The sequence below is a fragment of the Camelina sativa genome, chromosome 11 (genome assembly GCF_030686135.1).
Source record: "Camelina sativa cultivar CO46 ecotype springtype chromosome 11, ASM3068613v1".
NCBI lineage: Eukaryota > Viridiplantae > Streptophyta > Magnoliopsida > Brassicales > Brassicaceae > Camelina > Camelina sativa.
Window position 1 is genome coordinate 8322289 of NC_141890.1, and position 25183 is coordinate 8347471.

The following is a 25183-nucleotide window of genomic DNA, read 5'->3' on the forward strand; positions in this document are numbered from 1 at the left end:
TTCTTTTATAGTGTATTTTCTAGTTTTATTTGTAAAATTTTCTTTCATTTAGGCAATATAAATTTCACTTTATACTATTATTTTACTCAATTGTTAGGTTCAGTGATGTTATTTTTTTTGGAATAGCTATGAACCTTAAATATTCTTTTTAAGTAAAGAAATAAGATGAAATTTGACTGAAAATAAATCATATAAATAAAAGTAAGGTTTCATTTTCTTTTTATTGGTCCATTTAACATTTAATTTTTAAAAAAATAATATTTATTTTTAATTAAATAAAAATGTAATGATGTACATTAGTCTATACTTTAAATCCACACTTTACTACTAAATTGTAACTGAAATTTCATAAATTATGAATTGACTATTTTTCCATTCATTTTCATTTAAACACACTATAAATTATAATTGTAACTCCTCTAATTAATTTATTTTAAAAATGTTATTTCCATCCCTTGAAAACCTATAAATAAACATTCTCACATCATCATTCACCATATCTAAAATTCTAAATATTTTGTTTATTTTATTTATATCTAAAATTCTAAATATTTTGTTTATTTTGTTTATGTTCTTGCATGGTTTCAAAACTCATAGTAACCAAGATAAAGTCTATCCTCCTCGATTTCCTTGTGGGCGCTGGAATCAAAGTACGTAAACATAATAGTCAACCTCTTAACTAAATTGGTTTATTTCGTAAAATATTACAAAACGAAATTAATTGCATTTGTCTATATGTATGAACATATATAAAGCTAACGTCGATAGTGAGTTACAACCACCTTGGGAACAACGACGGCATGAAATTGTCAGCGCCACAAACATTCCGGTAAAAGGAGATATCGAAGAGCAATGTCGTGGATGATATGGTTTCTAGCAACAAAATCTTGTACGAGCATGGTGAACACCCTGACCACGTTGTGGTTACTAAAGTGATTAATTTTACTATTATTCATAACTACCCTTCTCTTAAGGTGACCACATCCAAGTCATCCAAGTCACACTACCTTGATAATCATTTGATACCCTTGCTCTTCCTTTGAGATGTTGACATGTGGCAGACATGTAGTCACCATCACAGTAACCTCCACATATACGCGAATCAAATCATCAACCTGTCAAAGCAACAAAATCAATAAAAAAGGAAAAAACATAATAACAAAATATAAGATAAATCTAACAAAATATACATAATCACATTCTTACGATAAGTTTTGAACTCATGCAAGACATAAATAAAATATTTAGAATTTTAGATATGGTGGATGATAATGTGAAAATGTTTATTTATAAGTTTTCAAGGGATGGAAGTTACATTTCTAAAATAAATTACTTAGAGGAGTTATAATTATAATTTAAAGTATGTTTGAATGAAAATGAATGGAAAATAGCCAATTCATAATTTATAATATTTCAGTTACAATTTAGTAGTAAAGTGTGGATTTAAAGTATAGATTAATGTACATTATTATATTTTTATTTAATTAAAAATAACTATTAATTTTTGAAAAATTAAATGCTAAATGGACCAATAAAGAGAATAAAACTTTACTTTTATGTATATGACTAGATTCAGACCCGGGCACGTACGTGCGGGATTATTTTCAAAAACTAAGTTTATTGTTTAGTGAAACTGTAATTTTAAAGAATAAAACTGTATTTTTTTTTATAATTCGTTTATGCATAATAAAGGCGAGTAGAAAATGTGTCGTGAATGTGGTATAATAGTTGTAATTATATTAATTAATATTAGTAAGCAATAGTATATTATAATTTGTAATGACAAATCTATACAATAGTTAAAGCTTACGTTAATTTTAGATGACCCATTACTCGGAAGAGTCTTCATGTATTGTTAGACTGTTTTATCTCCAGTCTATAATAAGGTGTCGAAGTACTTCCATAAGCTTTTATAGTAAAATTTATAGTATTATATAATTTAAATTAACTTGTTCATAAAAAGAATTATACAACGTAATCAATTTTATGTTCGTGTTTAACAATAAAATCATAACTTTCTCCTTGATGTATATACTTAAAATAGTTGACTTTTATCAGTCTATAGTTCCATACTATGTTCGCGTGGGTGCAACTCGAAAACTACTCGCACGTTGTATTCTCGATCCTCCTCCAAGTTAGTGTAGAATATTATAAAACATAGGGTTAACAATGGCCATCCATGGAGAAATAACGCTGATCAATCTTATAGTTTCAATCTATTGGTTATTAACTCCACCTTCAAAGTAACATACTTTGCCATGCCCGATAAATTTAACAAAAGGCATTTTTATTTTTTTCTATAAACTCATTGAAAGAAAAAAAATTGAAAAAAACACCTTCTGTGACTCTCTGACCAAAAACAGAAAAGGAAAAATTAGTGTGTATTGAAGTGGCAATTTCTTTAACCTTCGTCTTCCACATTATCAAATCCAACAGAGACATCAATAAACATCCAAGTTCATCAATAATTTACAGAATCCAGTGAGTATATAACACTATGTTCCAAGGTAAGCAATCTTAATTTTTAGTTTTTATTTAATCTGGTTTTGGGTTTTATATTGGGTGTTAATTCTTGTTTTATAAATCCATTTTTCTTGGAAATAATCAATGTACCCAAAAGCAAGGCTCACCATCGTTGATCAAGTTAAGTAAATTTTCATATTATCTGGTTTTTCTAGGAGATGTAAATTAGATTAAAAAAAATTTGATAGTATGATCACAACCCCGAAATCTAAATCGGAACCTCGTCATCTTGATTATATAATTTTCTTCATACTTACTAAACACCTAAATATCTATCTTGAAAATAAATACTCTACACTTTCAACATTCAATTTCTAACTCTAGATAATTTCCTTATTAAATCTATGGTCAACCTGTTTTAGAAAAATCTCAAGAAATTTTAGTTCCCAACATAGATTTCGTTATGAAAGATAATATAATGTTTGTCGAAATAAATAAAGATTTAAAGAATGTATAATGTTACATGACTGCCTCTCGCAAATCATATAAACTTAGACAAACTGGTTTCATGTAAGAGGCATAATCCACCATTAATCATCACTGACGCCTTGAACAGTAGCTATCTATAAATAAGATAAGCGAGAATAAACTAAAGCAATAGAAAGTAAACTCATGTGTTCTATACATATTGTAATAGTTAAAAAAATGCATACCTAAGTAATGTAAGAGACTCAAAGTCCATAAATTGCTTATATGTTTTGAAAAACTTCTTTACCAAAGATTAGCACCTTAGCCATTATTTGAAAGTCACTCTTGATATAAGAACATAAAGCTGTCCATGTGAAAAACATTGCAATTTCATACAATCACATAGTAAATTATCAAGATTAATCGTAATCATCTATGTTTTAAACAAATATAAATACATAGATAAAAGATTTATATTTACGAATATAAGCCCACTTCGACATCTGCTAAGATCACTTCTAAGGTTTATCCAATAAAACTCGTGTACTGTCGCCATGAGTGAACGATCCGCACTTGAATCTTCAAATTCGGCTTGAATGGCTTAATATTAGCAAGGCTCGTGATTCCATTGTTTTGCAGCTTTTTTTTTCTAGAATATATTAACTGGGTATCGAGTATATTATTGTAAGCTACATTGCTTTAGACGACTCATATATTTATAGTTGAAGACCTAGGTATTTAGAATATACCTAGCATATATTTGGCGAGTAAATGATTATATGGGAATATGGTAAGTAGCAAAGATTTCGCGTAATTTTCTTTTGTTAGTTTAGGTAACATGATTTGAAACGATATTGTTGGTAATTTTTAAAGTTTGGTATAGTTTCTTACATTGTGTCGTTGTTTTATTTAATTTTATATATTTAGGAAAGCTTTAATTTTAAATGATTTTGGTAGATGATTCCCTTTATTGATTTTGTAATAAATTGGAGATATGCAAATTGGTAATTCGCGTGATTATAGGGACATAAGTATTATATGTTTCTCATTATTGTTGCTAGTGGTAGTTAATATTTGCTATTTAAAGAATGCTGTTTTTGGAATATTGTATTTAATGTAATTAGACCACTAAATGTTTGCATATTGGATATCTTATTTATGGGCCGCTTGTTTACCATTTTAGATATCTTATTTATGGGCCAGATATTTTTCCACTGAATGATATCTTGTTTGGTGACGGAAATAAGTATTCTTACTCTGAACACACAAAACACATTCCGAACTAACAAAAACAGAGTGACAATACGATCCGCGTGTTTTGACTTATAAAATTACTTTAATACCCATATCGTTTTCTATGCTTTATTATATTTTCAAGGGTATTTCATGTCATATTTTGTCAATTTTATTTCTACAGAGCAAAAAATGCTTCCCTTTTAATAGTATAGATTCTATTTCTTTGTTTTTATGTATTTCTTCCGTCATTCTTTGTCTTCTTATTATTTCTAATTTCCAGTTACATATGTATAATAAAATTTTGGTGGGTGTAAAAAATCAATTATCGATACAGATTTAATAATACTAATTTCGATCAAAGCTCAATGAGAATCAAGCTAAAGAAATCATCTTCATTCATGTGTATTTATTTTATTTTTAAAGATATGCAATGTTTTAACAAAATAAACTATTATAATAAAATTATTATATCAAATTTTTTAACTCTCTCTTACCTCCAACAAATTTGAAATACATCTTTTGTAAACTCATCATTATATTTAGTTCTTGTGATCCAAAATATAATTATATAAATCTCAATATAGTGTTTATTTAATTCAAAATTTTGTAATTTAATGATTTTCTATATTAAAAAACATTTTGATATTCCATTTCTAAAATTTTACTACAAAGAGGACATCATTAGAATTTATAACCTAGCAATATAGCTTAAATTGTTTGTCAAAAAAAAAACATTATAGTGTTTTCTAGTTTTATTTGTAAAATTGTTCTTTCATTTAGGCAATAGAAATTTTACTTCATACTATTATTTTACTCAATTGTTAGGATCATTGATGTTATATTGTTTTCTTTTGGAATAGCTATGAATCTTAAATATTTTTTTTTAAGTAAAGAAATAAGATGAAATTTGATTGGAGATAAATAATATTCTACAATATGACTCTTCGTTGATCTAGTCTTTACGTTTGATATCGACTATTATCTTTGTCAATCTATATCAACATGGTGGATTGAATCTAATTCTTGCCGGATAAAATTCTAACAATATTTTGGAATACTCATATAATACTCTTTTCATTTTGAACCAATAGCTTAGTTGTCAATGACATGTTTAGTGTAATAGTGTTATTACATTACCCAAAATTTGATGATTATCTTCCAAGATATACATAATACCTTAACCAATGCGAGAATTTGGTCAGTAGAAGATGTAGACCGGTAACTAAATCTTGTATGTTGTAGATATAATAATAATTGTGTATATTGCAAATACTTGATTAGTTACATTTATTGTATATATGATAACCATTATATTATAGTTAAGTTAATTTTTTATATCAAATATCAAAAAACGACATAAATTTATATGGTATCAAATTGTAAAGAAAAATAGAAAAATAAATTAAAATGATAGACAGAGAAATTGGCACTAATATTTATACATTTATTAAAGTAGAGATAACTACTACAAGTTCCCATCAATATAATTTTTAACTTGACTAAGACAAAAACTTTTTTCTTTTTGTCAACAGGCTAATACATATTTTCCGTTGAACAATTATTATTATTAAAGAAAAAGAATTGATGGTAATAAAAAAATTCCAAAATGACGTTAGAGAAAAAAAAAATAAAAAAAAAAAGCAGAAAACGTCTTGGTTTAGAAAAGTAATATCCTTTGTCTCATATTTTCTTCTTCCTCCTCCTCCTACCAAAGAAGAATCTCTCCACTCTTTTTCTTCCCTTGGAAACCCTAAACCAGAATCACCCAAATTTCTCAACTTTTTTTTTTTTGTTTCCAGAGAATATACAAAACAAAACCCAACTTGTGCTCTGGAGGGTTTTGTTTATACCGTCTGATCTTGGAATTTTCCTGTGTCGTCATTTCGGAAGCTTACCCACCAGCGAAATCCAAAAAAAAACTATTTTCTGGGGTTGTTTCCTTCTTTCTTCTGCATGTGCTAAAATCCACCGGAGTGATCCTCACAGTTCACCTCCGGTCCCGGCTGATTTACGCCAGTGGTAAAATCTATGGTTGGTGGTCCAGATTTATTTCCAATTGTTTGTGCATCTGGTGGAGGATAAATGCTCCTTGTTTTGGATCTAGGGATTTCGTCTCTTGTCCTTGTGATCTCTTTTGTTTTACCTTTGATCGGCTTCGTTGTCCGTCACAAATGGAGGGTCGCTGCTCAAAGAAGGGAAGAGATTAGGAGACTTCTTATCCATGCCTCTGAAGAGGCTGCTAGGGCTGAGCTTGAGGCTTCTGTTGAGTTCTCTTCTGTTTCCGTTTCTAATGTCTTCCATTGTCCTGTGTGCTATTGTCTTGCCACCACTCGTTGCTCTCGCTGCAAATCCGTTCGGTATTGGTATGTGAATTCCTATCTCTTTTGCGTTAACCTTTCGGTTTCCGAATTTAAGTGTGTATTAGTTCTAGAGTTATGATTATACTGCATTTACCTGGTGAGACTTGGTGAGATTGAGTGATTAGAAGGGAAAGAATAAGATTTAGTTCTGTAACTTTAGCAATACTTAGAGTGCATCTGGTATCTTGGAATATTACTGGACCGGAGATTTTTGGAGAACTGACTTCGTTTTCTATGTTAACACAAATTATGGGTAATTAGTTAGCTTGTGAGGAAGTGCAGTATTTCTTGTGGGCGACTTTGTGTTGTTGAGAAACTTATTATAGTTAAAAGCATTGCACTATAATGTCTGTCAAATTCTCAACCTTTTCCCCATCCGCATATGTGAAATTTCGTTCCCAACATGTCTTAGTAATATTTTGGAACTTATTTTGCTATTCTTTTCTCAGTTCTGGGAAATGTCAAATCATTCACTGGCGGCAAGGTCACAAAGATGAATGTCGTCCTGCGGCCATTATATATGACAATGAAGATGAGAAAAGTGATTCTGATCTGAGTTGCATAGAAGAAAATGAAGAGAGTACTGCTGATGAAACTTTATTGGTGCATCCAGAACCAGTTTCTATGCCTAGCAAGGAAGCAATATTCTCTAATCCTGCTAAATCTCCTGAAGATGGAAATGGAGATATTGCAGATAACAAAGATGACCTTATAGATAAGGAAGAAGCTGTTTCTGTTGCTGAAACATCTGGATCCTCGTTTTCTGGTTTCTCCTCCTCCCCCCGTAATGACTCTGGTGATGAGATTTCTTCTCGTTGTGGGAGCTTCAGTTCATCTGATTCTGAGAGATCAGAATCTCCACTTGATGCTCATGTTTCTACAGAGTCAGAGGAGACCTGTTTCATCACCATTGATGATGCTCCATCCAAACCGTTGTCTCCTAAATTCGTGCATTTGGTTGAGTCTGTCGATAACCTCGCTAGTATACCTAAATTAAGTCTGCATAAACCTGGGGGTGATGCTGGGCAGAACCAGATCCAATCAAGTAGCTTACGCTCAGTAGTTACGGATAGGGATCCAGGATCCGCTGACCCGTCTTCTCTGAAGTCGTCTGATTTTTGGGGTACGGCTCTTGGATCAGCTGAATATCTTAGTGACAGTTGTGATAGTTCTAAATCTGATGGACCTGATAAATCTTCTCTGCATTTCTCCTATGGCTCCTTCAGAGATGCTTCAGTTACCAAAGTTTCTGGGCATAGGAGTAGCATTTCAGAAGAAGCTCCCAGGGCTGCACCAGTGGGTTCTTCTATTGAAGTGAATTTAAAAGAAAGAAAGGCGAAAAGATCTGTTAAAGCTGAAATTTCATCACCAACTTTCTCTTCTACTGATGCGCCAAGTTCTTTGGACACTACTGATTTGTCTCCTATGACCCTTCAGAAGTCAAAGAGTGCCAGTAGTGAAAGTCGCTGTATGTTGGCCCCTAGGAAGGTTGGGGAAGTCCAACTTTTGGCATCCAAGGCCTCAAATACTAGGGAGTGTACTGATGTTATGAAACATTCTCCTCTAGGTGCAAAAACGGGAAGAGTTCTTGACCATCAGAAACAGAATGGTGTTACCGTTCACCATATAAATTCTCTACATGGAAGAAGTGGTTTGAAGGCATCAGCACTGAAAGTTGTAGACCAGTGGAGAAGACCGAAGTCATCAGCTGAAAATGAGATGGTAGGAAGACATGGTCGTAAGGTAATCACTGAGTTCTAGGATGCTATCATCATTCTGCAACACATACTTCCTACATTAACAATCAGCACAGCTATTTATTCTTATTAATCTGTTTGTGACATGCAGGGGCTCTTTCCATATGAAGACTTTGCTAAGCTGTATGCAAATAAAATTGAGTTCCAGCCTTGTGGCCTCATCAATGTCGGGAATAGGTGACCCCAGTTTCCTCTTTTTATAGTCCTTTTTATCCTGGGAATTATGCTTTCTGAAGAAGTGCATATTATTTTGTGGCTTTTATAAAGTCTTCAGCGCTTTGCTGTAATAAAAAGTAATGTGTAACTCACTCGCTGATGCAAACAAATATTCTTGTTTCTTTCAGCTGCTTTGCTAATGTTGTCTTCCAATGCCTGATGTTCACTCCTCCTCTGACAACATACTTCCTCCAGCAATTTCATTCTAGAGCATGTGCGTCACTGGTCCTAAGTTATTTTCTTTATGATGCGTTGGAAGGTTATGTTCTACAATCATCGTTATATCAAGCTCTTACTAGGTCTTTTAATTATAGGTCAAAACAAAGAACAGTGCTTCACCTGTGGGTTTGAGAAGCTGGTCTTAAAGGCAAAAGAAGGGAAGTCTCCACTGTCCCCTAATGGGTTGTTATCTCAGTTGCAGAGTATTGGAATCTTTCTTGGGAATGGCAAGGAAGAAGATGCACATGAATTCCTTAGGTGAACTGAAGTTTCTGTAGTCTAGAGAACTCCCATGCATACATTTAAGAATATTGTTTTAATTTATTTTTCTTGCAATTTGCAGGTTTGTTGTCGATACAATGCAGTCTGTGTGCGTTAAGGCATCTGAATATGATATGCCGAAGACTAGCAAATTAGAAGATACAACTCTTATTGGTTTGACATTTGGGGGATACCTCCGATCAAAGGTATCATTTACCTAGTACATTTCTACTTTACTCATTTGACATAGGTTTGGAGGGAGTTATAATCCTTTTTATTTGAAAATTATGATGTCTGCCAGATTAAATGCATGAAATGCCAAGGAAAATCTGAGCTTCGCGAAAAAATGATGGATCTAACGGTTGAGATTGATGGGGATATTAGCACCTTGGATGATGCTTTGCGTCGATTTACAAGGACTGAGATATTGGATGGAGAAAACAAATACAGATGTGACAGGTTGGTCAGCACTTCCTTATAATGTGTTGAAGTTCGTGTGGTCCTTTGATATATATATATTTTTTCATGTTTTGGAGATAGAGTTTTTACATCAGCTTTATATATGATTCTTAGATGGGTAGGATACAGGTTGATTTAGAGTTCATGGTCAATTATATCATTCCCTTTCATGAATTTCAATTACAATACCTTGTTCCATGACCAGCTCCAACAGAGTTCCCCTCTAGCTATCATGACAGAAGTTTTTTGAGTATATCATGGTCTTGTATTTGCGGAGTTTTAACAATCATCTGTGGCCTCTTATAAAACTACATTCGATTCTGGCTGTGAGGCTTACATTCGATGGTTAATGGGTGCTAACTTTTGTATTTCTGTGCGCAGCTGTAAATCCTATGAGAGAGCCAAAAAGAAGCTGAAAATTACGGAACCTCCTAATGTCCTTACAATTGCACTAAAACGATTCCAGGTAATTAATATCTTCAATGAAGACCTGGTTTGTTTCTGTTGAGTTCCATCTATGTTTTCTTGTCTTTTCACAATTTAGCTACACTTAATTCTTAAAGGCAGGAAAATTCGGGAAGCTCAATAAGTTTATACGGTTTCCAGAAACTCTAGATTTGGCACCATATGTCAGTGGAGGGAGTGAAAAATCACATGACTACAAACTCTATGGAGTTATTGTTCACTTGGATGTAATGAATGCGGCGTTTTCTGGCCACTATGTCTGCTATATCAGAAATCAAAATAAGTGGTACAAGGCTGATGATAGCACGGTAAGTTTCTCATATATTATCATTGGAATGTTGGTTGTGAATTGGTTTCTAAATAAGCTCTGTTTTTGTTACCTTTTACTTGTGTTTGATATATGTTGCACTTTGGAAGTAAATAGAATTTCCTACCTCTCTGACAACATTATAGGTTTACATTGTTTGCTTCTTCCTTTTCTATGTCCAATTTCTTTGTTTTGAATGGATAATAGTTATATAAGTTCCCCTTCCCTTGGAAAATGAGCTTCTATTCTAAATAGGATATATTCTAGCTGGTTTTATTGGCTCTTCTAGAACATTTATTACAACCTCATTGAAGTCTGAAAGTCTTTGGATTGGTTTTGTGAGAGGAAAAGCGTTGGTTTCTACTCATTTACTGGTCTCTTCTTGTCATCGTCATCTCTTGATCACACGTTTGAAGAGAATTTCTATGTTTAATTCTTCTTTTGTGCATTGATTGTTTTCAGGTAGTAAGTTCTGATGTTGAAAGGATCTTGACGAAGGGAGCGTATATGTTGTTCTACGCAAGGTGAGATACATCTCTCTCTTTCAGATTGTGGGTTATACTTGATCTGGTTACTTATGCTAAGTCGAATGAATTGAAAACAGGTGCTCTCCAATGCCTCCAAGATTAACAATGTGTACCAAAACTGAAGCATCCAATAAAAAATGCAGGGTGCCAGTACCTAAAGCTAATGAGAAAACTACCATATCCATACCACGGTCTGTGTCTACTTCAAGTCCTGTGGTGTCTTCCAACACTCCCGGTGGTGGTCGATCTGGCAATATACAGTCGTTTTATTCCAGTTTCCAGAGGCTGCAGAGAATTTTAGAAGAGGACTCATCAAGTGACAGTTCTTCTCTCTTTGACAGCAACTCAGATGAATGCTCTTGTAGCACAGACAGTACAAGCATGGATGACTTTGCTGATTTCATTTTTGGAGATCATCAGGGACGGGCTCACGGACAGTCTGAGGCTCCTTCACCAACATCATCTTCTTCGTCGTCTTCTCCTGTCTTCACAAGGCATTCGCCGTTGAGTCGTTCTTCTCCAGAAACGTACGGAACCTCAAGACATCAGTTGCCCTTGCGAGGAGAAAGGTGAGAGGGAAACGATGGTTTTTTGTCCACCGCCCCAATTAAATCAAAGTAGTAGAACTAAGTAGTTGATTACACGTAGATGGAGTGGTTTTATTAACAACTCCCTAGGCTTGGTGAAAGTGGTTAATGGGAAGTAATATATAGTAGTGTACAGTGGGGAAGAGAGATTTTGCCCATGGAAATGTATCACGTAATGGAAGGGAATTTACGTTTGTTAATAAATTGTATTGATTTTCACTATAATCATCAATAAAGCTAATCTAATTGCGTCTCAACGCTGCTCTTTTACTTCTTTACAATTTGCGTAACATAATCTCTTGGAATTGACCAGGAAAAGATTCAATGGATGTAATTCTGCAGATTACATATTTGGAGATCATATGATGTTTTTAGGGAAAAAATAACAAAAGAATCAATGATACCAAAAAAGAAAATATCCAAATACACATGTACTACGAAGCAATCCTCTTAACACTTGAACAAGTATGATCTGGAAATGAACAGACATTGTGGAGAAGAAAAGAGAGAGTATTATTAAACATACAAGTGAGAAACATTATCTCAAAGAAGTCATATCCGAGCCACATATGAATTGGCCTGTGTAACGTATCTAACCCAACGATATGGATTGTAACTACTTGATTTCTTTGCTATCTGCAAGTATTTGACCTGCATCACCCAATTCATTAGAGATGATTGAAGAGGACGGTTAATGGTAATACAAGAAGGAAAAGCCCCAAGAACCGGCGTTATACTTACCTGAAGTTTAGAAACATTGTACATTGGTATCGTGAAAGTCATGCTGACCGGCCCTGCTTCCTTTGTGATATTACCTAAAATTGAAATTGAAAACTATCAGCAAGCAATACTTTATTTTTCTCTGAGAGAACGAATTGAATAACTTTTGTCTTAGGGGGGGTCACCATGAAATTCCTGTGAAAACGTTAGCTTTGCACGCAGTGTATGTTCAGCCCCGCCAACAATCTACAACACCACAGTTGTTAGCTAATGGTAGCACAATACAATACTTCAAAATACCACGTGAGAGATTAAACACTTGCCTTTTTTAAATTCCATTCAAGCATTTTGCTCGATTCCTTGAAATCTGTCCTCTGTCCAGCCGCACCGAGTTCCAACTCAAAACTAGCCCTGTCACAACAAACATAATCCGTTGAATCTATCTCAAGTGTGGTTCAGATTTTGGAATACCCAAAGCTAGAATTTATGAAACTGTATTTTAATCTCTTCCCACATGTATCTCGGTAATGCACTTGTAGAATAAAAAAGTGATGTACCTGGAAGTATAATTTGGCAATGGCATCTGAACTGTAATTGTGTTGGCAATTATGTCTGAAGGGAATTCAGCGCGTATTTTGATTATCACTTCAGCCTAAATTTCAGCAAGCAGAAATATATGACTTAAGCACTGGGATAAAGTAATAAATTTTTCTAGTTTTCCATCTGACTCAGAAAACTTGTACGCATGAGAATTCACCTTAAGGCGTCCAGCCTCTTCAATCAAGGTATTAACATGAAAAGGAGGCTTGAACTCCTGGGTCATACGGTAATTCATTACTGGAAATTCACCATCTGGTGGAACCTGAAAGCAGAACGCACGTTCAAATAGCAATACAACATGCTATGACAAGATGTTTTCTGTGATATGTATATTTTAAAGCTCACCAGGGACAAAGTTCTATCTGAATCGAAGCTATCCAGACGAACAGACTCATGAAAATTGCAATCATCAAGTATCACCCCTGAACCTGAAGAACTCCTATAATCTGCAACATTTCAAGTGTGATGTTACCAAGGGTTAGATCCTCTTACCAGATCAACCCTATTTGATAATGATGAGCCTCAAAGAGGCAGAAGAATGCTACAGTAGTAGCAACATCTATTCAAGAATCGGGTTATGAAGGAAGCTTATAAGTGGAAACATGCAGCTTAGTTGACATATTCTCAAAGCCCAAATGTTACGGAAAGAGGCACCAAGATTTCAAAGAGTGAGACAAGATAGAATATCACGTAGATTCCTTCCTAAGATGATAATGTTGATTTAAAGGGGTGAAACAAGCAATACCATATACTGATCTTCCTCCTCTTCCTATGTTTAGGTCTTCATTAAGAGCTAAACGAATTTCTGGATTACCAGAAAGATAGCTCTTCATTTGAATGGTGCCATCAATCTCGGAAGTCAGTATATAACCCTGTTCACAAATAAAAAAAATATGAATAATTTTCAATTTTTATCAAGCCACATACGATGCAACTACATATATCAGGACATAGTATCTAGCATCGATCTACAAAAATAAATGGTTTGATTAGGTAAGGTGAAGAGAGCATGCCAAGACTTATATACTTTTGATATAATAAGCTAGAAAAAGGGTAACTACTCACGCTTGAACTAAAAGTAACACTGATTTTCTCGATGATATCCACAAAAATTTCCTCTCTTCTCCGACCCCCAGGGTCATTAGCTACAACCGACTTTGTAACTGCTGTTCCAGGCATTCGTTTGGCTCCTTGCTGCATAACATTAATTTAAGAGGTCAGTCACATATATATAAGGAGGAGGAAAAATAAAATCAATCTTACTGTGAAAATGGCTGCAGGGTCGATAGGTTGAAGACGTGCAGGAGAAACCACAATTGGCTCATTGAATATATATGATTTCAAAACCTCAGTAGATGTAGTTTGCACATAACCAAAATCCTAAATCAATAGAGCAATAAAGTCATATTAAATTAAAAGCAACATCTACTATACAGAAGTATACTTGCTAACAATGAGATTTAACTCAAGATGAGACTTACAATCACTTCATCGAGCAACTCATAGACGAGCACAAAATTTTTCCTGAATGAATCTTCATTCAAAACACCAAGATAATCCTTAATAACACGAGCGATCCTTTGTAGAAGCTCCAAAACAAGAGACGGTGACACATTAACTCTCGCTGTCGCAACAAAATATAGTCCAACAACCTTGACATGGAAGTAGTTCACGCCATCGACATTCTATAATCACACACACACACAAAAAAAAAAGAAGCGTAAGATAAAACCATTATAGCTCACAACCAAACAGAAAGAATAATAATACCTACAAAGATAGGTGGCGCCTCTGCATTTCCATCCTCCTTCCAGAACTTGACTTTACGGAAGAAGGTCTCTGTACTGCCTTTTGGTACCTCAGCCCGGTCTGTAAAATGTTAACACATCTTCAAATTTTCTAGTGGATCCAACTAAAATCGCATAAGCTCAAACAAACAGAGAATCTAAAAGGATTCCATATATCCACTGATCATTAGGATTCCAAGAATTTACATCTTCTTCAACCAATTGAATAGTTACAATCTGATTTGAGAATTGAGCTTAACATATATGTCATCGGATATGAAATGCTGGTAGATCAAACAGATCAATGAGTTTAGAGAAGCTTCAATGGAAAAAATCTCACAAAACAGTGACAATACGTCTCGACTCTGAAGAGGAAAAAAAAAAAAAACAAGGAAGAAGCAGAGAGAGAGAGGATCAGATCGGGAGAAAAAGGAGCTTACAGTCACGGAAGACGATGTTGTCTCCTCGCTGAGATAAGACGAAGAACTGAGAGATCATCATGTTTCCTTTAGCGGTGGATTCCGACGATTCACCGCGAGTTTGGTTGAGTCTACTGAGAGAACGCCGATCGGTTTTCGTCTTCTGTGTAATCTGGTTCTGGTGGTGAGGTGGTTCACGTTTTTACCAATTTGCCGTCGTTATCGCAAAGCCTCTTCACCAGTCGGAAGGTTCTGTGCTTTCCATAAATTATGTGATTTCTTGTTCTCCGCCGGGCCTATTTTAGGACATTACTAAGGCCCAAATCCTCTCTTTAAAAAAAAAATCTGGAATTTTTAAACCTGCAAAATATTATAATGTTCAATTTCTAAAAACTAGTTCAAATTAATGACATTTATCTTACATGTATTAGGTTATAAATACTAAACTAGATTTTAACCCGCAGGATGATATATTTAAACAAAAATATAAAAATTATAAACCGCATTTGTTTGTTAATTTTGTATGTTTTATTTAATGTTTAAAAATTGTATAAGTGTATTTTGATGGTTAATATTAGGATTTAACCCGTAGTGTACCGAGAAATAATGATATTTTAAATTTACATTAATACTAATTCAAACCCGTAAAGCTATATAACCCGTGAATTGGAAGGATAGACCAAAAATAAAATAAGAGGTATTTAACCCAAAGAAGAGTAAACAAAAAGAGGGAGAAAGACATTTATAAAGCATAAAAACTTTAAAAAATCAGCTACTGTGGACTGTTTTCCATCAGCAAAAGAACATAGAGATTGCATATTTATCATTCAGCTGTGGCATGGGAGGCATAGGGATTGCCCCAGATTCGGTGATCCCTCCATGGCTTGAAGAAGTCTTAGATATCTCTACATATTTCATCACAGTTCCATCTGTACAGCTGCCAAATGAACATAGCAAATAGGTGCATCTTTTTATGTCATTGGTGATGCTAAGTTGAGAATAGGGGTTAACATTATTTATAGGCGAGAAATTAAGTTAAATATGTCCACCTTTTCACGCAACAGATTGAACGTATTAGCAACTAATTAGGGATTTCATATTCGGATAATATACATATATATATATATATATATATATATGAGAATATGCCAAGTTTATATTATTAGATTAATTTTGAATATTTTAAGCCATTAATTTGTTTCTTTACACGATTTTGTATATAGAAATTCGGGAAAAATTATATTTTAGAATTGAATGTAGAAAATCAAATGTAGCTGATTTATTGGTTCCTCATAAATTTATATTTTGAAATCGATTATAAAGATTTTGTAGAGATATTTTAGGAAAATGAAAATGGAAAAAATTATTTCAGGTTTCATAGGGAGATAAATTAGGAAATCTTTGTTTTTGTTAATAAAAAACAGCTCAATCAATATTTTTGTTTTATAATTTTATTTTTAAAAATATTTAATTACAATGGCATAACATGTAAATAAATTCCAACTTCAAGCATTTTTGTCAAAATTGCTGTGCAAATGTTAATATAGATTACCTTTTTAATAAGATAGAAAAAAAATGTGGTTCTCAAAATCTTCGGATTGTTAGGGACAAAGTGGGGAAAAGATAAAACCACTTGTTATGTAACTTATGAGGAAGCAAAATGTGAGTTGGTTTAAAGGATACACATAACTTTTGGGCACGCATAACTTTGATGATTTAGAAGGCGATGAAGCTAGGGGCTAAGAACAAAATACTCTCCCAGACACGACTATTGAGGACACTTCCCCAACCTCACCTTCCAATGCCAGAAGCTTTTGCTCGCGGCTTCGGGATCCAATCGTCTTTTCATCTACTCAGCTCTCCTCTGGCCCCTTTGGTTGTTTTATTTCAAGCCTTTTCTTCCATTTTCCCCATTTTTTAAAACTTTATCAAACCCTAATAAAAATTTCTCCCGATCCAAACCATGACCATCACATGCTCCCGCCGTGCTACCACTCACCGGAGAGTCTCTCCTCGCAAATCTCGGGAAGCCAATCGATTCATCCCTCTCTACAGCAATCCATCGTGGATCTAGGGTTTTCCCCAGTGGACCTAGATCTCATCGTCGAATTAAACCGAAGGCACCAGTTGTTTCCACCGCTCTATCACTCACCGGAGATACTTCCTTCTCTGTTTTTTCTGGACAACTGCCACAGTCTCTGCTCATCTTGGCAATCGGTTCAAAATCTAGGATTTTCCCCAGTGGGCTTAGATATCAATGACGAACCCTGCCGCGGCCACCAATTACCCCCATCGAGCTCTCACTCACCGGAGAACACCCCTGCACCACAGCTATCTCCGCTAAACCCGGGCGGCCGACAGAACCAATTCCCATGGTGCTTCTCTCTCGGGAACCTAGGGTTTTCCCTAGTGGACTTAGGTTCCAAGATATGCCCTTTAGCCCAAAAATGATCTAAACTAATATGCTTTTCTCGAGATGGAGAAATTTTTAAGCCGAGGCCCTCTGTACCACTATCCATGTCGTAACAGTGTCAAAATATGTTTGTTTGCCCGCTTCTCAATGGTCGAAGACTCCATTGGAGAAAGGTAATAACACTGTTGATCTGGCTGTTCATGCTTTGTAATTGGAACCTGGCTTTAGTTGATTCTAGGGGATTGAATTTGGTCCTTAAAAGCATTCGCGTATATGGTCTTTGCTCCTTGAATGTTTCTAGCAAAAGTGGTATGTTGTATCTTGAACGCTTTATGTTCACTAACGGCTACCAATCAAGCTGGTCATCTGATGACCTTAAGCATCTCCCAACCACCTCCTTCACATGGATTCAAGCTGCATCTCCTGCTATTCCTCAGAATGATCCAAACCCTATGCTTTGGATGTTAAAGCAACCCCTATCTGACTACAACAACTTAGTCACCCGATTCCTTGTTGTGCTGTTACTGCGGATACCTTTCGTCCCAGTGAACACCAACACACTGAATCTTCTCTCAACGTCACAGTGTCTATGGACCATGACCACTAATCCGTCCTTTGAAGCTCTCGAGGATGGCCTCTTGATTTTCCATGATCTGACATGTGTCTTTAGGCTCCCAAGCTCTTGGTCTCATAGCTCTCTTGGATCCAAAATCGATGATCTCTTTTTTACTTCTTTTTGGCATTGGGGATTGCCTCTTATTGTAATGTCTCAAACTTTTAGCATTTTGCTCCTTCTCTGTATTGGCACTATTTTACATATTGAATGATTGAAGGCAGTTGTTTGACAAAAAAAAAAGAAGGCGATGAAGCTGAGTGCATAAGCTTAGACTTAGAGGACTCACAAGATGACCAATTACAATTATAATTAGATGTTTTTTAATCTCAAATTTATACAGCCTTAAGAATCACTTAGCCCGTCCCCAAATCTCTTTCGAGTTTCTATAAGATCCTTAAGGGCAACTCCAATGGTGCTTCAAATCTTGCTCCAAACTCTATATTTGGTGTAAAATCATCTCCAATGGTGCTTTATTTTTTAAGCAAAATTTTTTTATTTACAAAGTATTCCTCCAATTTTAATATGTTCTCGTTTTACACCTAAACAAAATTATATAATAAATTTTATTGTAACATAAATATTAGTTGATCATTTGTGAGAAAAGTATACTTATGATGGTGTTTAATATATAGGGAGATTTTCCAAAATAGCACTAATTTAAGTTTTTCTTCCAAACTTAGCACACACTTTCATATTTTCCAAATTTAGCACACAACTCTAATTTAATACTGTAATTATGAATTAAAATAATTAATAAAAATTCTCATCTTTCTCAATTGTTCATCGTTGTCTCTAATCGGAGAATGGTAAAACAGTTTCGCAAGAAAATGATCCGAACTCCAAAGCGTGACAAAGAAACCATTTCTATGAAGCCTTGTCGGAGAAGTTATCGGAGAAGTTACTCTTATGATTCCTGGGATCTTTCATGGTTTCGATCTACTTCGTTTGGTTATTTGATAATCAAAGTAGGCCAATTTCAACCACGCACTGTGTAGTCTCCCATCTCTTTTTCTCTGCTAGCTTTTCATGGTTCGTCTCTCTCCCCTCTCTAGATTTTCTCATCTCCTTGTTTGTGTTCTGTTTGTGGCTCGATTTCAAAACAACTGTTTTGAATTTATGATTTTGAGGGTTTTTTTTTGCAGGAGAGATGAGTGGTATGTGAATTAGCAGATTTGATTATGAAGGTTTCAATTTCATTTGAAATGAACATCTCTTGGCAGTTCAATTTCACCGCAGTTTTATGGGCCGGAGAATTGTCCTTGCTCACTTCTATGGGTTGATGATGATGAAAATTTCAGGAAGGATTCTACAAAATTCAAGAAGGTTTCTTTGAATCTCATGATGACCTTCATAAAAAAATTGGATTTTAGGATGACCTTCAAAAGTCTGAAAATTGGTAAAAAACAGAATATGCACAAAATGAAATCATTACCTTTTACTAATGAAGTAATCTTTGACATAATGTGACAAAAAATATATATAAAAAAAGGATTTAGAACACATTTAATTAAATTTAGGAAGGATTAACTAATATTCATGAAAGACTCCTTGCAATTCTAGATGGCTTTCATAACAAAATTAGGAAGACACAATAGTTGTAGAAGATGGATCATAAGAACACTATCATGATTGAGTTTGCTACATGTTCTCTTTAATTTTAAAGACTCCTTCAAAATTCAGAAAGGATTCTACGAAATTCAGGAAAGTTTCTTTGAATTTCAGGAAGACCTTCATAAAAGATTTGAAGTCCAGAACCAAGAAAGATCATATGAAGTTCAAGAATCACAATTTGTTATATACAACAACAATCTTTCAACTACTCATTTCTGAATGCAGATTCATATAACTTTCACGCCAGATACACAAAGCAATCAATTTTGAAACTAAGAAGCCACAAATTCCAATGAAACCCATCAAAAGGGAAATTATCGATGATTGTGTACTCGAGACCATGTTTGTAATGACGAGTTCTCCTAAGCTCTTCACCGCAGCAATCGAAAGTCTCAATCTGAAATCATGCTCTCATTTTGTCTTTCTCCTGCGTTTCCAATGATGATTGCTCAACGAGCGAGATTCCAATTGTTGCGTTAGCACTGTAAGACTTCAAGAATCGTGACGATTCAACTTTCCATATGACATTGATACACGATTGGTGAAGAACTGATACACGATCAAATCTAAGATTGGAAGCTTCGCCGGAAGAAGAAGAAGAAGAAGAAGAAGAAGAAGAAGAAGATCAAAAGATTGGTGATGAAGATTGCAATTTTGGATTTGTGATTTTGGATTTCGTTTTTGGTACTGTGTGTATCAAGGAAGGAAAATGAAATTGTGATTTTAGGTTTTAAATATTGTTTTAATTTTATTGATATTTTATTTTAATAATTGATATCTTTCCTTCCCTTTTAATTTTGTGCTACTTTTAGAACATTTGAAGGTGGGTGCTAAGTTTGGAAGAAAAACTTAGATTAATGCTATTAGAGGCTATTTCTCTAATATATATGTATTAATCATTGTATCTTCTATTTATGCTTTGCAATTAAATTTTATTTTTAATAATATCATAATTTTATTAGATACTTATTTAAAATAAACTAAATGGATTGAATTTGTAAATTTTAAAACTAGAGAACTATAAATTTTTAAAAAATAAGAAATAGAGCCAACTATTAGAAATAGAGCCAACTATTAGAGTAAGTAACCCATTGCTCTATTTTTAGAGAAAAAAATAGAACAAACCATTGAAGTTGATCTAAGACCAATATTGATCTACACCAAAAACTCTCACTTTATAATTTGCACTCACTTTAATTTTTTCCTCCGATGAACAAGACCAAAACACTTTCAACCTAGCTAACTCTCTCTCTCTCACACATCGTAAATGCTTCTTTCTTTTAGTCATAAAAACTTAAACCTTATACGGATTTTGTGCCATATTAGTTTTCACATGTATATTATGAGGTGGTAGCCCACGAATTTTCTCAATTTTAATTTGATTTTTAGTACACTTCCAGAAAGAGATACAAAACTACTTTCCGTCATTGATACTCTAACGGGAGATCATCTCTAGCTAATTAGGGTTAAAACTTAAAAAGGGTATATATAAATGGCTCAACCATATATAAAAGGTAATCATGGTGGTACGATGCGAGACATTTAATCAGGTGTCGCATCTACTGTGTGTGAACGATTTGAAAGAAAACTAGATGCATGAAATATTTAATAGACACCAGCTTATGTGAAAAATCAAATCCAAAGTGGGTAGATGAACAGCTAGCATCTACTAATTACGAATCACAAAATATCCAAACTAGCTTTCCATTAGAATTGGTGCGTAGTTCCAGCTTATGTATCTTAATTCTTAAATATGTATCATTTTATTTGACCTAGCTATATATAATTAAAGATATTAACTTATAATATTCACGTCTATCTTTATTTTGTTTTCTAGTTCGAGATTCCAAACTAAACTAAGCAGTAAAACTAGGAAACCGGTGCTACTGTAAAGTTAAAGTTCCTGATGAATCCATGACCACTGTTTAGCTATCAAGTTGAGTTACAACAGGCTAGTTGGATTAGAAGGTTAGGTAATAATTTAAAAATCACAACTGTAGCAGTCTTTTCGCCTAGCAACTCAGTCAGACAAAACACAAAGTGTGTTTATGAGGTATATTTAATGATTTTAGTTTTGGGAAAATGACGGAAACAAAACCTATGGCCCATTGATCACTGTTTAGCTAAAAAAAAGCAGACTCGTCTTTCCAATCTTGAACACACAAACACAGTAATCATCTCTTTCTCACTCCCTCTCTCTCACATATTAGGGAATAAAAAGCTACCAGAAAACCTTTTTTTTTTATCTTCTCACAAAATTTAATAAAAGTGGGTGCTGAGATTGCATAACCTAATCCAAGATCCTCCCATTCAAAGAAAGGTAAAGGCTGTGAATCTGTGTTCTTTCTTTTTTTAGCAGGGTATTCGATGGATTCATCTAGTCCTGTTCATTCTTTTTGCTTCTCATGGTTTCTGGATCTGATCTCTCTTTCTCTCTCTCCGTCTCTACCCATCTAGGGTTTCCTAAGAATATTTTTATAAACACTCTTTTGCTAACCATCGTTCCACTTGTTATACTGTTATGTGTAGGCAATATTCAAGATTAGTAGTGAAGGAGATCGGGTAGAATGGCGAGAGAGAAGATAAGGATAAAGAAGATAGATAACATAACAGCGAGACAGGTTACTTTCTCTAAAAGAAGAAGAGGAATCTTCAAGAAAGCCGATGAACTTTCAGTTCTTTGCGATGCCGATGTTGCTCTCATCATCTTCTCAGCCACCGGAAAGCTTTTCGAGTTCTCTAGCTCAAGGTATCTCCTTCTCTCTCTCTCTCTCTCTCTTTTTTTCCTTTTTTCAATCTATGTGATGATACTATAGAGAACATTATTAGAGAGATACATTAAGATATATCTGTACTAAAAAATGAGTTCTTTGGCTTTTTTTTTTTTTGCTTTCTACAGCTAATTTTCCTTGGGCTTCGAGATCATGTACGAAATCAACTTCGTGTTAATAACATATAGGATTTTATGAGATTAATAATTAGTTACGTTCTAACTTATATTATGTTCTAACTTATAACACATGATTAATTACGTTGAACTTTTCTGAAACATAATTATGGGTTACTAACTTATAATTTTTCAAGAATTTTCATTAAAACTCATGTTATGATTTCTATAATCGATGAGATGAGAGCATAATATAATAGTGCGACTTTTGTTAATTATGGAAGCATATGTATATATGGATACATAGTACTTACCACAATTAGAATAACTTTCTTTTCCTTTTTTTTATTTCATTTGACTTTATGAATTACAAAAGTCTTTGACACTGTCACTTGGTATGATTGGGGATTAAGTCTTAACCACTGGCTTATCTTATCTTGGGAAGCATTACTATAATTGGGAATGGAGTCAATCTAATATAAATGTTGTCAGCACATATTTTGACTTGATAGCTACTTCTGATTACAAATACTTATTATAACTAAGAAAAGGCTTGTGGTGTACATATCTAGTAAATTAAGTAAATTTACAAATGCTTATATATCGAAGGAAAGTTCAAATGATAGATGGATTGTTCATTGAAACATGTAGAATGAGAGACATTTTGGGAAGGTATAACCTTCATGCAAGTAACATCAACAAATTGATAGATCCACCTTCTACTCATCTCCAGGTATCCTTATTATTACGTACTCACTCTCGTCTTTTTATTTTTATTTTTATCAAACTCTTCTCTCTAAAATATTCTCCACTATGCATTTGTTATGCGTCTTTGTTTTTTAGGTTTTCAGGTGTATGTCTAAAAGTAGAACAAAATGTGGCATATATAGCATTATTCATCTTGATGCATCTATTTAATTAAATTTCCATATCAATAGCAAAATCCTGAACATATTGACTTTGCATCTAGCAGCTTGAGAACTGTAACCTCTCCAGACTAAGTAAGGAAGTCGAAGACAAAACCAAGCAGCTCCGGTATGGTTCCATTTATATATATATATATGTTATGCTGATAAAAAGTTTTTTTTCCATATATAGCTGTAAGAGATAATCTATTTCATGTGTGTGGTTTTTATGTTTTGACAATCATGTGTGATTGTTTTTTATATGTTTTAGAATCTATATATCATCTAGAAGAAAAACGAATTAGGTGTTACAATATGTAAGTATGTAAGTAGGTTCTTCCTGTTCTGGTGTGTCTGGGAAATTGATGTTTTGTTATAGATTTTAAGCGTTATTTCTAAATTAAAGATTGCAAGATTTAATACTTTTCAATCATTATTCTAATTCTTATTAAAACACACTCCTATGTAGCTATCAACATCTATTATATGTAGGTCGATAATATTTGTGTTTGGAAGACATAAAAAGCCGATAGATAATTAGATAAAGCTCTGAAAGCTGGGATCCAAACCAACTCTATAGAGATACTTGGGTAGAATTGTGTGTATGTGTATGATGCAGTTTTGAGTATTCTAATAAAATTGAAGTGAGTTTTTTTGTTGTATTTATAACGTAAAACAGGAAACTGAGAGGAGAGGATCTCGATGGATTGAACTTAGAAGAGTTGCAGCGGCTGGAGAAACTGCTTGAATCTGGACTTAGCCGTGTGTCTGAGAAAAAGGTTTATTACTATACATAAACTAATAGCATGCATATATCCTTAATTAACGTGGAATGTAAATTAATTAAGCTGTACATATAAAGTGTGACATTGTTGTTGTTGATAATAGGGCGAGTGTGTGATGAGCCAGATTTCTTCACTTGAGAAACGGGTTAGTACGTATAATTCGTATTACTAATGGAAATGACAGGCCTAAATATATATATATAATGACTTAATTAATATGTGACGCAGGGATCGGACTTGGTGGACGAGAATAAGAGACTGAGGGAGAAAGTATGGTTCTATACCCTTCTAGAAATCATGTTAACCTTAATCAGCCTTTTTTTTTTTTTGAAAATATAGTATAATATAAGTTGAGGTAACGTATATATGGACAGCTAGAGACGTTTGAAAGGTCTAAAATGGTGGCGTTTAAGGAAGCTGTGGAGACAGAGTCAGCGACCACAAACATGTCAAGCTACGACAGTGGAGCTCCTCTTGAGGATGAATCCGACACTTCCCTGAAGCTTGGGTATAATTTACTTATTTCACTGAACATCATGGTAAATTTTTATTGACATCTTGTGTGTGGATGTTTGCTAATATTTATTTTGGTTAGGCTTCCATCTTGGGAATGAAGTGGAGAGAGAGCTGCAGCAGAGTTGACTACGATTGAAGCCCACAAGTATTAAGTCTACCTTTTGCCCCTTTCTTTCCTTTGAATAAGTAAGTGTTGAAAAAAAACCTGAGATGGGAAGAATGAAATCTCATTTCGCATTGCGGAGAAGCAAGTTTCAGACATTATTATTGTTATTGTTTTTTGCTATAACTATTTGCACCAAAGTAGAAACAATGGACCCCAATCGTCTGTATTCTTTATCTTTAACCCCAATTATTTGTGCTTCATTCATAATGTAGCGAGCGAAATTTTATCGATTAAACAGAATAAATACTAGTCCTGGGCGTTCGGGTATTCGGTTCGGGTTCGGGTATATCCATTCGGGTATCGGGTATTTTGGATATTGAATTTACTATCCATAAGAGAACCGAATCTAATCGGATCGGTTCCGGTTCGGTACTCATTCGGTTCGGGTTGGTTTGGATAGTTGATATAAGAACCGAACCAGAACCGAAAATTT

At 34.1% G+C, this 25183-nt stretch overlaps 3 protein-coding genes across 4 annotated transcripts; 2 read left to right on the forward strand and 1 right to left on the reverse strand.

The window, feature by feature from the left end:
• The first annotated feature begins 5736 nt into the window (after positions 1 to 5736).
• On the forward strand, positions 5737 to 11582 carry UBP16 (ubiquitin-specific protease 16). Its single transcript, XM_010440709.3, has 11 exons — positions 5737 to 6530; positions 6977 to 8270; positions 8376 to 8461; positions 8629 to 8714; positions 8815 to 8977; positions 9063 to 9186; positions 9282 to 9439; positions 9821 to 9905; positions 10003 to 10212; positions 10674 to 10735; positions 10816 to 11582. Exons 1-11 carry the CDS (start codon positions 6250 to 6252, stop codon positions 11309 to 11311), a joined length of 3045 nt encoding a protein of 1014 aa, XP_010439011.2. The 5' UTR covers positions 5737 to 6249; the 3' UTR covers positions 11312 to 11582.
• A 126-nt stretch (positions 11583 to 11708) lies between these two features.
• On the reverse strand, positions 11709 to 15237 carry LOC104722531 (AP-4 complex subunit mu). The gene is made up of 13 exons (XM_010440710.3): positions 14873 to 15237; positions 14420 to 14514; positions 14127 to 14330; positions 13909 to 14025; positions 13711 to 13839; positions 13391 to 13517; positions 12991 to 13091; positions 12803 to 12907; positions 12603 to 12697; positions 12369 to 12456; positions 12231 to 12291; positions 12067 to 12140; positions 11709 to 11976 (listed from the first exon to the last, which is right to left on the reverse strand). Exons 1-13 carry the CDS (start codon positions 14931 to 14933, stop codon positions 11878 to 11880), a joined length of 1356 nt encoding a protein of 451 aa, XP_010439012.1. The 5' UTR covers positions 14934 to 15237; the 3' UTR covers positions 11709 to 11877.
• A 6341-nt stretch (positions 15238 to 21578) lies between these two features.
• On the forward strand, positions 21579 to 24985 carry AGL24 (AGAMOUS-like 24). Of its 2 annotated transcripts, none has more exons than XM_010440713.3 (9): positions 21579 to 21811; positions 22021 to 22240; positions 23030 to 23111; positions 23352 to 23413; positions 23963 to 24062; positions 24172 to 24213; positions 24297 to 24338; positions 24443 to 24576; positions 24664 to 24985. In XM_010440713.3, the coding sequence occupies exons 2-9, from the start codon at positions 22059 to 22061 to the stop codon at positions 24680 to 24682; spliced, it is 663 nt and encodes a 220-aa protein (XP_010439015.1). In that variant the 5' UTR covers positions 21579 to 21811; positions 22021 to 22058; the 3' UTR covers positions 24683 to 24985. The 2 variants fall into 2 exon arrangements, with proteins under 2 accessions (XP_010439015.1, XP_010439014.1); XM_010440712.3 differs by having other exon boundaries at positions 21633 to 21811; positions 23349 to 23413.
• Positions 24986 to 25183: the final 198 nt, after the last annotated feature.